At 42.5% G+C, this 14,825-nt stretch overlaps 1 protein-coding gene across 1 annotated transcript in view; it reads left to right on the plus strand.

Annotated features, from left to right (window-relative positions):
• RNF138 (ring finger protein 138) overlaps nt 1-14,825 on the plus strand; it is a 37,108-nt gene that overhangs the window by 9,365 nt on the left and 12,918 nt on the right. Inside the window, exons 2-3 of the mRNA XM_049770220.1 lie at nt 7,254-7,419; nt 8,711-8,826. Of these exons, the coding sequence (XP_049626177.1) occupies nt 7,254-7,419; nt 8,711-8,826 (282 nt within the window). The remainder of the gene's footprint in view (nt 1-7,253; nt 7,420-8,710; nt 8,827-14,825) is intronic.

The raw sequence follows: 14,825 nt of genomic DNA on the forward strand, positions 1-14,825 counted from the left end.
TGGTACTGCAAAGACTTGAGTACAAAAAGTGTGCATACTAGCTCTTTGAGTTCTCTTGCTAGCCCCAATAGGTTGGCATATTTTCTTCCAACCCTCCATGCATTTATACCTTTTTAGGGCTGGGTTTATTACTTAAAGGTAGAGCATATGACTGGCCTTTGTGAGGTTTTGTGTTTAATTGTGGGCACTGGAAAATAGAAAGTATAAATAAGATCATACAATAAACATTACATGACTTATATTTTCATTCAGCAACCTGCTTGTTGGTATATATACATCTTCTAACTTTTTTGGTTTGGAGGCCATACCCAGCTATGTTCAGACTATACCCTCTTTAGTGTACCGAGCAGTACTGTGGGAATTTTGTGCCAGGAATTGAAGCTGGATATCCTGCAAGCACAAGTACATAAGCCTGTTGAGCTGTCTCTCCAGTACTATTATTGATCTTTTCTGTGTGTTTCTGGTGCTAAGGGCACATACTCCTGGTTCTGTGCTCAGGGGGGTCCCAGGAAATCATATGTGGTGCCAGGGATTGAACCCAGGTTGCTCCTACCTACTGTACTGTCTTTGTCCCCAACGTTTAAAAAAATTTCAGAGCTGTGCTTTGGGTGGCTACATCCTGCTGTTCTCTGGGCTTACTCTTGGCATTACACTCATGAATCATTCCTGACAGTGCTTGGGTTACCTTTATGGGATGCTGGGAATTGAATTTGGGTTGGCTATGTGCAAGGCAAGCACCCTACTGACTGCAATTACTCCAGGTCCTGCCCCCATTGAAACAAATGGTAACATTATACATACTGAAAATGTGAATAGTTTGTTATATTTGCTCAGTATTTTCTCCAGGAATATAAGACATAAAGATTAAAGTACTTTTTTTTTTTTTTTTTTTTAGCAATTATTTGAATGAATAGTGTGTGTTTTAGGGTGAAATGTAATCTTTGGGAGGGAAGATTTTTTTTTTCTTTTTTGAGGCCACACCCTGTGATCATCAGGGGTTATTCCTGGCTATGTGCTCAGAAATTGCTCCTGGCTTGGGGACCATTTGGGACGCTGGGGGATTTGAACTGCGGTCTGTCCTAGGTGCAAGGCAGTGTAAGGCAGACATTATCACTTGTGCCACCCACCCAGCACCAGCCCCCAGCAGTACTTGGGGAGCCCATGCTCCCGACTCAGTTTTCAGCTAGTGTGCTTCTGGTGACTGTTTAGGGAACCAGACCTTGGGTTCCTTCATGCAAAGATGTCTTAGCATTTCTGAGCTTTCTCTTTTGTGGTTTTGGACTCTTGGGCAATGTTCTTTAAACTTTGTTTCTTTTTTATCCTTGAGCTAGAAGGTAATTTTAGTCCTTTTTATTGTTGCTGTTGTTATTGTTGTTGTTGCAGGGGTAGGGCCCTTACTCAATAATCCTTAGGCTTTACTTTTGACTCTGCTCTTTTTTTTTTTTTTTTTTGTTTTTTGGGCCACACCCAGTGACACTCAGGGGTTACTCCTGGCTCTGCGCTCAGAAATAGCTCCTGGCTTGGGGGACCATATGGGATGCTGGGGGATCAAACCTTGGTCCGTCCTAGGCTAGTGCAGGGAAGGCAGACTCCTTACCCTTGCGCCACCACTCCGGCCCCTGACTCTGCTCTTAAAAGGGACACAGAACCATATGGAATGTCAGGGATTGAATCTGGGGTAGCCTTTTGCAAGACAAGCACCCTACCTTCTTTACTACTATCACTCCTCTTAACATTTTTTCCTAAGTAAGTTAGGTTTTTTTGGGAGGGAGGGGGTCACACCTGGCAGTGCTCAGGGGTTACGCCTGGCTCTGTGCTCAGAAATAGCTCCTCATAGGCTTAGGGGACTATATGGGATGCCTGGATAGAACCTGGGTCAGCCATGTGCAAGGCAAATACTCTACCACTGTGCTATCGCTCAAAAACAAAGCAGTTTTTGTTAAAACTTATTTAGAAAAAAAAGAGAAAAAAAACTTATTTAGAAAGATATTAGGGGCCCGGAGAGATAGCACAGCGGCGTTTGCCTTGCAAGCAGCCAATCCAGGACCAAAGGTGGTTGGTTCGAATCCCGGTGTCCCATATGGTCCCCCGCGCCTGCCAGGAGCTATTTCTGAGCAGATAGCCAGAAGTAACCCCTGAGCAACGCCGGGTGTGGCCCAAAAACCAAAAAAAAAAAAAAAAAAAAAAAGAAAGATATTAGGGAGAGAAAGGGAGGTGTGCCTTCAAGAAGGAATAAAGGCTTCTCCAGAGTGTCAATAGGCAAGCAAAGGAACAGAGACAAGCAAGCCAGATATACATGATCAAGGGAGAACAGGGGCATGAAGAGCAAGAATTACCTGTCTTTTTTTTTTTCCTGAAAGCAAAATAGATTAAGAGGAAAGGAAGATTTAGTGAATTTGGTTTTAATGAGAATGTTCATTTTAGGACTGGAGGGCTATACATGGGTAAAGTGCACACATCTGAGTCGGGTTTGATTCCTGGCACGGTATATATCTTGTGTCCCCATCACTCTCCTTCATTAAGCCCTTAACACAGCTGACTGTGACCTCAAAGCTAGAGGAAAAGTTGCTTTTGATGTGACAAATGTTTAGAGCAGGGGTCTCAGTGGCCCTCCATACAACATTTTGTGGCCCGCGGCCAGCCTTCAATTATCGCAGTATTTGCAATTATTCGCTTACCGAATAATCGCAATAAAAATCGCATTAGGAAGAAAAAATTTCATTAAACATTCGCATACCCCGAGCAGTTCTGTTCGGGGTATACAATGTTTAATGCGATTTTTTTTCTTACTAATGCGATTTTTTATTGCGAATAATCGCGAATATTTTGTGCCTAGCGCAGACGTCATTTCCGCTGCTCCTGCCTGCTGTCCCTTGCATTATTGGAGGCCTAAGGGAGAGAAGGGAGAGAAGTTTATTACAGAATTAGATTTTGTCATACCTTCATCATGACTTCATCAAAGCCTGCAGTGAAGAGAAAGAATGATGACGAGCACAATTTCAGGAAAAGTGGGAAACACAGTATTTCTTTGTTGAGCACAGGGGCATCCCCACATGTCTTATTTGCTCAGAGAAAGTTGCAGTGCACAAGGAATACAACTTGAAACGCCATTATTCAACTAAACATGCTGAGGAATGTGCAAAATATCAAGGAAATGAGAGAGCCAAGCGGGTTGTCAGTTTTAAAGCATGTCTAATGAGGCAACAAGATTTCTTCAAGAAAGCAACCAAAGAGAATGTTGCAACAGACGAAGATAGTTACCTGGTTAGTGAGATGATTGCTAAGGCAGGGAAACCATTCACAGGAGAGTTTGTTAAAAAAAAAATGCATGTTACAGGCTGCAAGTATTATCTGTCCGGAAAAGAAAGGTCAGTTTAGCAAAATCAGCCTTTCTGCCAACACTGTGGCAGAGCGCATTTCTGACATGTCAAGTGACATTTATCATCAACTGTGTGAGACAGCCAAATGTTTTGATGCATACTCAGTTGCTCTTGACTAGGGCACAGATATAACAGACACTGCGCAGCTCACAATTTATGTCCATGGTGTTGATTGCAATTTTGAATTGACAGGAGCTGCTCACAATTCCAGTGCATGGCCAGACCACCGCTAATGAGATATTTCAGCATCTGTGTGATGCCATTGAGAATGCAGGTTTGCCACGGAAGAGGTTTGTTGTAATAATAACCGATGGAGCGCCATTGATGACAGGGAGGAAAATGGACTGGTGGCACTTGTTCAAAAAAAACTTCAAATGGCCAAAAGACACATGAAAAAATGCTCCACATCACTAATCATCAAGGAGATGCAAATCAAAACAACGATGAGATACCACCTCACACCCCAGAGAATGGCACACATCACAAAGAATGAGAATAAACAGTGTTGGCGGGGATGTGGAGAGAAAGGAACTCTTATCCACTGCTGGTGAGAATGCCGTCTAGTTCAACCTTTATGGAAAACAATATGGAGATTCCTCCAAAAACTGGAAATCGAGCTCCCATACGATCCAGCTATACCACTCCTAGGAATATACCCTAGGAACATAAAGATACAATACAAAAACCCCTTCCTTACACCTATATTCATTGCAGCACTATTTACCATAGCAAGACTATGGAAACAACCAAGATGCCTTTCAACAGACGAATGGCTAAAGAAACTGGTACATATACACAATGGAATATTATGCAGCTGTCAGTAGAGATGAAGTCATGAAATTTTCCTATACATGGATGTACACGGAATCTATTATGCTGAGTGAAATAAGTCAGAGAGAGAGAGAGAAAAACGCAGAATGGTCTCACTCATCTATGGGTTTTAAGAAAAATGAAAGACATTCTTGCAATAATAACTTTCAGACACAAAAGAGAAAAGAGCTGGAAGTTCCAGCTCACCTCAGGAAACTCACCACAAATAGTGATGAGTTTAGTTAGAGAAATAACTACATTTTGAACTGTCCTAATAATGAGAATGTATGAGGGAAATGGAGAACCTGTTTAGAGTACAGGCGGGGGTCGGGTGGGGAGGAGGGAAACTTGGGACATTGGTGATGGGAATGTTGCACTGGTGATGGGGGGTGTTCTTTACATGACTGAAACCCAAACACAATCATGTATGTAATCAAGGTGTTTAAATAAAAAAAAAAAAACTTCAAGAGGAGAGTGTAGAGAAGGCCATTGCTCTTCACTGCATTATCCATCAGCAGGCCCTTTGTAGTAAATGCCTGCCGTGTGACAATGTGATGTCTGTTGTTGTGAAATGCATCAACCAAATCAGATCCAGAGGCTTAAAGCACAGGAGGTTCCGTGCTTTTTTAGAGGTGATGGAGTCAGAATATGGAGATGTGCTCTATTTCACCGAGGTACGTTGGCTCAGCAGGGGAAATGTCCTGAAAAGATATTTTGAGTTGAGAGAAGAAGTGAAAGCCTTCATGGAGAAGGATGGGAATGCTGTTTCTGAGTTGAGTGATCACAAATGGCTCATGGACTTAGCTTTTCTTGTTGACATCACACATAAGCTGAATGTACTAAACAAGATGTTACAAGACCTGGGGCAGCTTATCAGTGCTGCCTGTGACAATGTGAGAGCATTCTCCATAAAACTTGTGTTATGGAAATTCCAGCTTAGACAAACCATTGCCATTTCCCAGCATGCAAGGAACTTGTGGATGCAGGCATACCATTCAGTGGTGAGAAATATGTTGATGCTACTTTTAAGCTAGAGAAGGAATTTGATCATAGATTTGCAGACTTCAAATTTTTGTGGACCCCTATTCCTTTGATGTGCAAGATACCCCTATGTGCTTCAAATGGAGCTCATTGACCTGCAGTGCAACTCTGATCTCAAAGCCAAGTTCAGGGAGATTAGTGGAAAAGCAGACATGCATGGGCAATATTTGAGAGAATTGCCCACCCCCCCAGCTTCCCTGAGCTTTCCCGTATGTTCAAGCGCACCATGTGCCTTTTTGGGAGCACATATTTGTGTGAAAAGTTATTCTCCACATTGAACTTCAATAAGTCAAAGTACAGGTCTAGACTTAATGATGATCATCTTCAAGTCATACTGAGGGTCTCAACTGCTTCCTCTCTAAAGCCAAATGTGGTTCAGATTTGTGAGAAGTGCTGTGAAGTCTCTGGCAGCAAGGAATAGGCAAAAGATGCCATGTTCAGAAGAACTGTTCATGATCTTCACTCAATGTTCTATTCATGTTCAGAAGAAATAATTAAAACTGTTAATAGGGCCCAGAGAGATAGTACAGCGGTGTTTGCCTTGCAAGCAGCTGACCCAGGACCTGAGGTGGTTGTTTCGAATCCCGGTGTCCCATATGGTCCCCCGTGCCTGCCAGGAGCTATTTCTGAGCAGACAGCCAGGAGTAACCCCTGGGCACCGCCGGGTGTGGCCCCCCCAAAAAAACACAAACAAAAAACTACTGTTAATAATGACGTTTGAGGCCTTTTTTTTTTTTTTTTTTTGTGAAATCCCTTATGCAGCCCTGCCTCACCCCAACTTTGCCTCCTGCGGCCCCCAGGTAAATTGAGTTTGAGACCCCTGCTTTAACCCTATATAGTGGTCCTCAAACTTTTTAAATGGGGCCAGTTCACTGTCCCTCAAACCGTTGGAGGACTGGACTATAGTAAAAACAAAAACTGAACAAATTCCTATGCACACTGTATAGATCTTATTTTTTTTTTTTTGGAGGGTTTTGGTTTTTGGGTCACACCCGGCAGTGCTCAGGGGTTACTCCTGGCTGTCTGCTCAGAAATAGCTCCTGGCAGGCACGGGGGACCATATGGGACACCGGGATTCGAACCAACCACCTTTGGTCCTGGATTGGCTGCTTGCAAGGCAAACGCCGCTGTGCTATCTCTCCGGGCCCATAGATCTTATTTTTAAGTGAAGAAACAAAACTGGAACAAATACATTATGTGGCTCACAGGCCATAGTTTGAGGACCACTGCTATATATAGTATATATATATTTTGGGGGGATGGGAATACACCCTGCACTGCTCAGGGATTTCTCTTGCCTTTGTGTCCAGAAATCACTCCTAGTGGACTTTGGGGAATCATGGGATGCTGGGGTTCAAACCTGGGTGAGTTGCATGCAATGCAAGTGCCTTACCAGTACACTGTATTATTTCCCTGCCACCCACTTCCCAACCGCAATATTATTAAAAGAATCAGGGTCAGGGTGATAGCACAGCAGTAGGGTGCTTGCCTTGACTCGGACAACCCGAGACAGACCCAGGTCCAATCCCCAGTGTCCCATATGACCCCTGAGCCTGTCAGGACTAAACCTTGAGTGCCACTGGGCGTGGCCCAAAAAGCCTCCCCCCCCCCCAAAAAAAAAGGATCATAAAACAGGGCTGGAAATATAGTACAGGGTAGTACAGGTAATGTGCTTGTATGCTGCAGCAGCTGTCAAGTTTTATTTCTGGCCCCCTGCACATATGGTTCCTGAGCACTTACTGTAACAGCCCCTGAGCACTACTGACTGTGGTGGCCACAGCCCTGTCCCCCAAAAATTGTAGAACAGACTCCAATATATAGTTGTATTCTGATCTAGTACATTTAATTTGACATTTAGAAAAATGCATTTTTTGGATCTGAAGTTTATTCTGTTTCAGAATAGCCTAATCCATTAGCATGACTAACCATAACCACTTGTGTTTAATCATAGAAATTGAGAGTAATTTTTTTCTTTGTTGTAACTAGTTCTTCTAGTTAATATGTCACAAATATTTGGTTTAGTTTTTGTAGAAAATGTTTCCTGACTGCAATGAGAGAGAGTGGAATACATTGTCCCCTCTGTCGTGGAAATGTGACTAGAAGAGAGAGAGCATGTCCTGAACGGGCCTTAGACCTTGAAAATGTCATGAGGAACTTTTCTGGTAGCTGCAGATGCTGTGCAAAGCAGGTAGAGTAAATGATATAGCTCTTTTATGAAAGTTAAGTTTCAGAATAATCTGAAATTCCTTGCATTTTCTTGGTGTTGTTTTGTAGAGAATTATTTTGTTTTGGAATTGTTTATGGAAAGGGGGAAAAAAAAGGCCAAGGGACTGGGGAAGTAGCTCTGTTCTGCATGCATACCTTGCATTTATTTGGCCTTGAGTTCTACCCCAGCACCACAAAAATATAAAACTATGGTTTTAGATTGAACTAATGTAAGATAAAAAGTAAAAATCAAAATATTTGTTCTTGCTATAACTTTTTACGTGTCTTTCTCAAAGTAATCACTCATTGATTACTTTGATTGCATTAATTACTAAAATTAGCTAAATGAGCAAAGTGACATTTAATGTATTTAAGTCTCACTCAGTACAGATTCATTTCCTTATATCAAGATTTATCTGATTGTAACATCCTTGCAGGTTTTTATGTAGAAATGAACCAAATAGATACATATTTAAGAAAGTAGCTTCTCACTGTTATGTTTTATGTGTTTATCTAAAAAATGTCAAAAAATATTTGGCAAAAGACTTTAATTTTTAAGGAATAAATGGATCAGGTAATGGTAATATGTGACATTCATTCTGAAAAAACATTTTGTCTTTGGTAGAAGTATGAAATAATGAGGAGTGGGTTCAGTATAACTATATTTATGGACTTTCTATTTTTCCAAATAGTTAATAAATATAAATGAAAAATCTTGCTATATCGTTCATTTAAGTTATACCAGCTTTTCATATCTTTGTAAAGGTTGTAAACTGACAGGACACTTGAAACTGAAAAAACACACTTCAATAATTCTTTCTTAAATATGATTCAGTGAGAATGTGAAAAATGTTTGTACTAATCTGGGGGGGCTTTCTAACTCCTTTTGATTCTGCAGTGGTTTTGGAATAAATGTATAAGGGCTGGAGGTGGGGACTCAGTGGTAGATTAACTGACTATTGCACTGGACTCCACCAAAAGAAAAAAAGGGGGAAAATGTTCAAGACCGTGAAGTAATTTCTTAGTACTTCAGTTTTATTTTCTTCAGTCAGTAGCATTGCTTCAAATGTAAGATTATTTAATATTAATTTTATAGTGAATTTTTGGACAGATGGACTCTGCATCTAATGAATAGAAAGTTATCACCTGTTGAAGCTTCTACTTAAAAATGAAATCATTTATTTTTAAAATCTTGTTTAAGTGTTTAGTTTATCTTTTGTTGATCATAGTAAACTTTAGAAGATTTAAAGTTCTTACATTTTAATAATTTGCAGATCAAATTCTATCGCATGAGACATCATTACAAATCTTGTAAAAAGTATCAAGATGAATATGGTGCTTCTTCTATTATTCCAAACTTTCGGATCTCTCAAGATTCAGTAGGGAACAGGTAAGCAATACTTTTTTTTTTTTTTTTTTTTTGATATTTGGTTTTTGGGCCACAACTGGCTGTGCTCAGGTTACTCTGGCTCTGCGCTCAGAAATTGCTCCTGGCAGGTTTGGGGGACCATATGGGATGCTGGGGTTTGAACCCGGGTCCGTCCTGGGTCATCCTCGTGCAAGGCAGATGCCCTGCTGCTGTGCTATTGCTCCAGCCCTGCAATATTCATTCTTTTTTTTTGTTTTGCGGCCACACCTGGTGATGCTCAGGGGTTACTCCTGGCTATGCATTCAGAAATTGCTCCTGGCTTGGAGGACCATATGGGACTCCGGGAGATCTAACCTCAGTCCGTCCTCGGTTAGTGCTTGTAAGGCAGGTGTCCTACCACTAGTGTCACCGCTCTAGCCCCAGCCAATATTTATTCTTAATAAAGAATGTTTAACGGTCAAGTAGCAATTTTTAGACTTTTGTAGTTGTGTGAGAGCTTGTTTGGAGGTTCTAGCAGGGGAGCGCAGCTACTCGTATACCCTCGACCAAAGAACGGTCTATTCGGGGAAGGCTGTCCTCTTCGACCGAGTGCGCAGCTTCAGGAGGGACGCACATGGAGCATAAGGGAGGAAAGGGACATCTGCCTAGCCATTCAGATCAGCCGAATCAACCCTGGCGATCATTGGGGTGATAGATGTCGCAGCCAGATCACCCTCACATCCTTTTGTAGTTGTATATGTTGCCAGATTTTTGTTTCATGTAAATTCTTTGTATATGTTTATGTTACCAGATTTTTTTTTAATTTTATTTTTATTTTTTTGGTTTTTGGGTCACAGCCAGCAGTGCTCAGGGTTTACTCCTGGCTCTATGCTCAGAAATCACTCCTGGCAGGCTCGGGGAAATATATGGGATGCTGGGATTTGAACCACTGACCCTCTGCATGAAAGGCAAATGCCTTACCTCCATGCTATCTCTCCGGCCCTCCGACGTTGCCAGATTTTTGTTTCATGTATATTGTATTTGGGAGATCAACTTTATTAGAAATTAAACTTACTTAGAAAATTACTACATCTTTTTTGGGGGGCCACACCCAGCGGCGCTCAGGGATTACTCCTGGCTCTGGGCTCAGAAATCTCCCCTGGCAGGCTCAGAGGACCATATAGGATGCCAGGAATCGAACCGGGGTCCATCTTGGGTTGGCAGTGTGCAAGGCAAACGCCCTACCACTGTGCTATCACTTTGGCCCCTAAACTACATCTTTGAACAAAAAATAGATAAAAATTGAAGGCTTTTGTTTTGGCGGGGGACAACAGTTATTTGAAAACTGGGAAAACTTCCAATAATGCAAAATTTTTTCACTGTATCTGCCAACTAGAATCTTTACTAAGAAATGAGTTAAGGACCTCAGATAGTACAGCAGGTAGTACAGCGGGTGAATACTTGCCTTTCAGCAAGGCATGCAGCACACCTGGACTCAATCCTCATCACTTTATATGGTCCCCCAGGCCTTCCAGGAGTGATCCCTAAGCACAGAGTCAGGATAATAATAAGAATAAGCCCTGAGCATTGCTGGATGTAGCACCCCCAGTACCTCCTAAAAGAAATAATGACATTTTATTATTGAAAATAAGACTTGGTTTATATTTTTAGTTTCAGTCAAAACATTTTTTATTATTGAATGTGGCATTTAGTTTCTATTTTAGTCTCAGTTAAAACAATTTTTATTATTGAAAGTGAGACTTGTTTCTATTTTAGTCTCAGTTAAAAATGTATATCTTGGTGGCCGGAGAGATAGCTTGGAGATAAGGCGTTTGCTTCTCAGGCAGAAGGTCGGTGGTTCAAATCCCGGCATCCCATATGATCCTCTAAGCCTAAGCCTGCCAGGAGCGATTTCTGAGCATAGAACCAGGGGTAACCCCTGAGCACTGCCAGGTGTGACCCAAAAGCCAAAAAAAAAAAAAACAAAAGTATATCTTGCAAAAGAAAGGCAAGAATGCGAATGTTTAAAGATTGTAATGTAGGGACCAGGTATAATGCAGTGAGTAGGGCTGACCCAGGTTCCATCCCTGGCATTCTTTATGGTTTCCTGAGCACTGCAGGAATAATTTCGAAGTGCAGAGACAGGATTAATGAATAAACTCTGAGCATTGCTGAGTGTGGCCCATATTATCCCCCCACCCCCAAGAAAAAGACATAATAGGACTGGAGTGATAGGACAAGATGTAAGGCACTTGCCTTATACACAGCTGACCTGAGTTTGATGCCTGGCATTCCATATTGTCCCCAAGTTCTGAGCATAGCCAGGTGTGACCCCAAAACAAGAAAAATAGGGACTGGAGTGATAAGACAGCGGTAGGGCTTTCCTAACATGTGGCCAAGAAGAATATAAAAATTATGACATAACACTCAATAACCTATTAATTAACATCAGAAATGTATGTTGTTTTCTGAACTTTAAAATATTTAGTGAGCCCCACCTAGAAGTACTTAGGCCCTATGTCATGCTCTGGAGGCAATATGTGGTACTGGAAAAAAAGTCCAGGTTAGCACGTGCAAGGCAAGCTCCCTGCCCTCTGTGCTATCTCTTCATTCTTTATATGTTGAATTTTAAAAAGCTCAGTAGCAAGTACACATATTGTATGATTGTGTAAGGAACAACTGTGTTGGTAGTTTTATAGAAAGCCTTTTAGGATTAATATGTTGAGTAGAGTGTCTTAAGATTTTGTTTCGGGGCCAGAGAGATAGCATGGAGGTAGGGCATTTGCCTTTTATGCAGAAGGACGGTGGTTTGAATCCCTGCATCCCATATGGTCCCCTGAGCCTGCCAGGAGCGATTTCTGAGCTTAGAGCCAGGAGGAATCCCTGAGCGCTGCCAGGTATGGTCCAAAAACCAAAAAGAAAAAAGATTTGTTCCGAGCCTAGAGACATAGTACAGATGTAGAGCATTTACCTTGCTCATGCCACCAACCTACCGTATTTGCCGGCGTATAAGACGACCCCCTAATTTTGCAGTTAAAACATAGGTTTAGGCCAGGGGTCTCAAACTCGTGGCCCGCGGGCCATTTGCAGCCCTCCGCACAACATTTTGTGGCCCGTGCCGGCCTTCAAATATCGCAGTATTCGCGATTATTCGCTTGCCAAAAATCGCAACAAGTATCGCATTAGTAAGAAAAAAATCGCATTAAACATTCGCGTACCCCGAGCAGTTCCGTTTGGGCTCTGCAAATGTTTAATGCGATTTTTTGCGGTTTTTTATTGCGGATATTCGGTAAGCGAAATCCCTTATGCGGCCCTGCCTCACCCCGACTTTGCCTCCTGCGGCCCCCAGGTAAACTGCGTTTGAGACCCCTGGTTTAGGCCTGTATTCGCTGTATCAGAATGTTCTTGTGCTGCAACTGTATGGACCACAGTGAGCCAATCACAACAAGCAAAGGTTCAAAGGTTCTACTGGAATAGACTTCCTCTCTGACTCTGGCCCCTTTGAGCAGGCATTTGACAGTGTAGATTCGGTCCAGAACATTGTCTAATTTGCATGCATCAAAAGCCTGCTTGGATTGGCTGCGTTAGAGAGGCGGTCTAAGCAGCCTGGCAGTGATTGGTGCAACATTGTCTAATTTGCATGCATCAACAGCCTGCTTGGATTGGCTGAGCTAGAGAGGCGGACCGAGCAGCCTGGCAGTGATTGGTGCAGGATCGAGTTGGAAAATTCGTTTTGTGGCAATATTCAGACTATTTTCGTTTAGCGGCAGATTGAAACACTTTTCAGGATATACTTGGCGTATAAGACGACCTCCGATTTTCGGTTGACTCTTTTTTGTTTCAAAAGTCGTCTTATACGCCGGAAAATACGATAGTTTGGTCCCTAGTTTGATTCTACATATGGTCCCCATAAGCACCATAAAGAGTAATTCCTGAGTGCTGAGCCAGTAGAAATTATAGCCTACGTGGCCCAAATACTCTCCCCCCCCCCAGAAAAAGGGAAAGACGATTTTTTTTGATAGTATTTAATTTCATGTGTTGTTTGCTTTTGGGGGGGGTGCACACCCGGCGGTGCTCAGGGGCTACTCCTGGCAGGCACGGGGGACCATATGGGACACCGGGATTCGAACCAACCACCTTTGGTCCTGGATCGGCTGCTTGCAAGGCAAATGCCGCTGTGCTATCTTTCCGGGCCCTGTTGTTTGCTTTTTTATTTTAAAAAAGTTTAAACTCTGTGGTTTACAAAGTTGTTCACTATCAGTTTTTTGCCATTTAGTATTCCAACATCAATAATTCCACCATCGGTATAATACAAGTATTCCATCATTGTTCCAGTTCCCACCTTCCCCCAAAAGACTGCCCACTTGGTAGGCACAAAATAATTTATTTTATATTGCATGTTAGGACTAAATGGCTAGTGAAATTGCTAACAAATGTCAATAAGGGGCCGGGCGGTGGCGCTAAAGGTAAGGTGCCTGCCTTGCCTGCGCTAGCCTTGGACGGACCGTGGTTTCGATCCCCTGGTGTCCCATATGGTCCCCCAAGCCAGGAGCAACTTCTGAGCACATAGCCAGGAGTAACCCCTGAGCGTTACCGGGTGTGGCCCAAAAACCAAAAAAAAAAAACAAACAAATGTCAATAAAAGAAAATTTGTGGAAATTGTTAAAGAATGGGGTCATTAAGTTGTCTGAGGATTTACTGAGTTATTTGTTACTAGTTGAACATTCTGTGTTGTTTTTGTCTATTGTAATTAGTTGACTATGCTACTTTCCCATCTAATTTGGTGTGTTTCTACTGAGGTGTCAGTATTTTGGAATTTGGAGGTGTTATCCCAGGATCTATAGAAATGGGCCTATAAGCTCATTGAGGGAGGCTGTGGAATATGGGTGCTGGGGCTTTCAGAAGTATGGAAGTTGTAGGGAAGCTGAGAAGATGCCAAAATTTTCAGCCTCAAAACTGGTGTACCCGGAGACTATTAGGTGCCTAACTTTGTCAGTTGTCTGCAGAGATTAGTCATGAAGCAGTGAAGTTGGGTGTATGGCAATGCAATGGTTGTGGGCTGTGGATATAGCTACCTGCCTTTGCCAGAGTGGGGACTCAGCCTTTCCTGTTCCTGAGGTTGGCTCAGAGTTTTCAGCCTCAAGACCCATGTCCCAGTGAATTTTTGTGGCTAGTTCCTATCTTTTACAAAACTAGTGAGTCTGTAGAAATGGTGTATGACATGAAAGCAGCAAACTGGCACTGCATTGTTTTCCAAGCAAAACTAGAAGTGACCTGAACACAGAGCTAGGAGCAAAACCTTGGCTCAGCCAGCTGTAGTCCCCAGAGCATTGCTGGGGGTAGGCCTGGAGCACTTCCTGGTGTTCCCCACCCCCCACTTTCTACAAAAAAATGAAGTAGTTTTTCAGTCCAAGGTTTAGCTGTATATGTGGGAGACCCATTTTCAAACTCCAGCATGATCCCCAAAGTCCCAAGACCAAGTAGCGTCTTAGTAGTACCAGGTATGGCACTCCAAACAAAAGAAAAGTTCAATGGAATGTATTCTTTTTTGAATGGGAGTTGAACCACATTATCTTGTCCAGGGATCACTTGTGGTGTGGAGCCTGCTGCATGTAAGCGTCTGGCCTAGATGACTAAAATTTTCTTTTTCTTTTTGCCTCTTTTGCACCTCGCTTAACAAAGCTCAGAGACTGCTCCTGGCTTTGTACACAGGAGGGACTGTGCTTGGGGGACATATGATCATATGATACCAGAGATAGAGCCAGAGTTACCTGTATGCAAGGCCTTAACTAATCCAACCTTTTTTTTTTTTTTTGGATTTTGGGCTATGTCCGGTGACACTCAGGCTCAGAAATCGCCCCTGGCTTGGGGGACCATATGGGATGCATGGGGATCGAACCATGGTCCGTCCTAGGCTAGCTGCATGCAAGACAAACACCCTATCACTTGTGCCATCGCTCTGGCCCCTATATCTCCAGCCTTATTAAATTTAATGATCCAATTCACTAAATATTGTAAAGGACTTGTTGAGAAGTTTTTTA

This window comes from Suncus etruscus, chromosome 3, assembly GCF_024139225.1.
Source record: "Suncus etruscus isolate mSunEtr1 chromosome 3, mSunEtr1.pri.cur, whole genome shotgun sequence".
NCBI lineage: Eukaryota > Metazoa > Chordata > Mammalia > Eulipotyphla > Soricidae > Suncus > Suncus etruscus.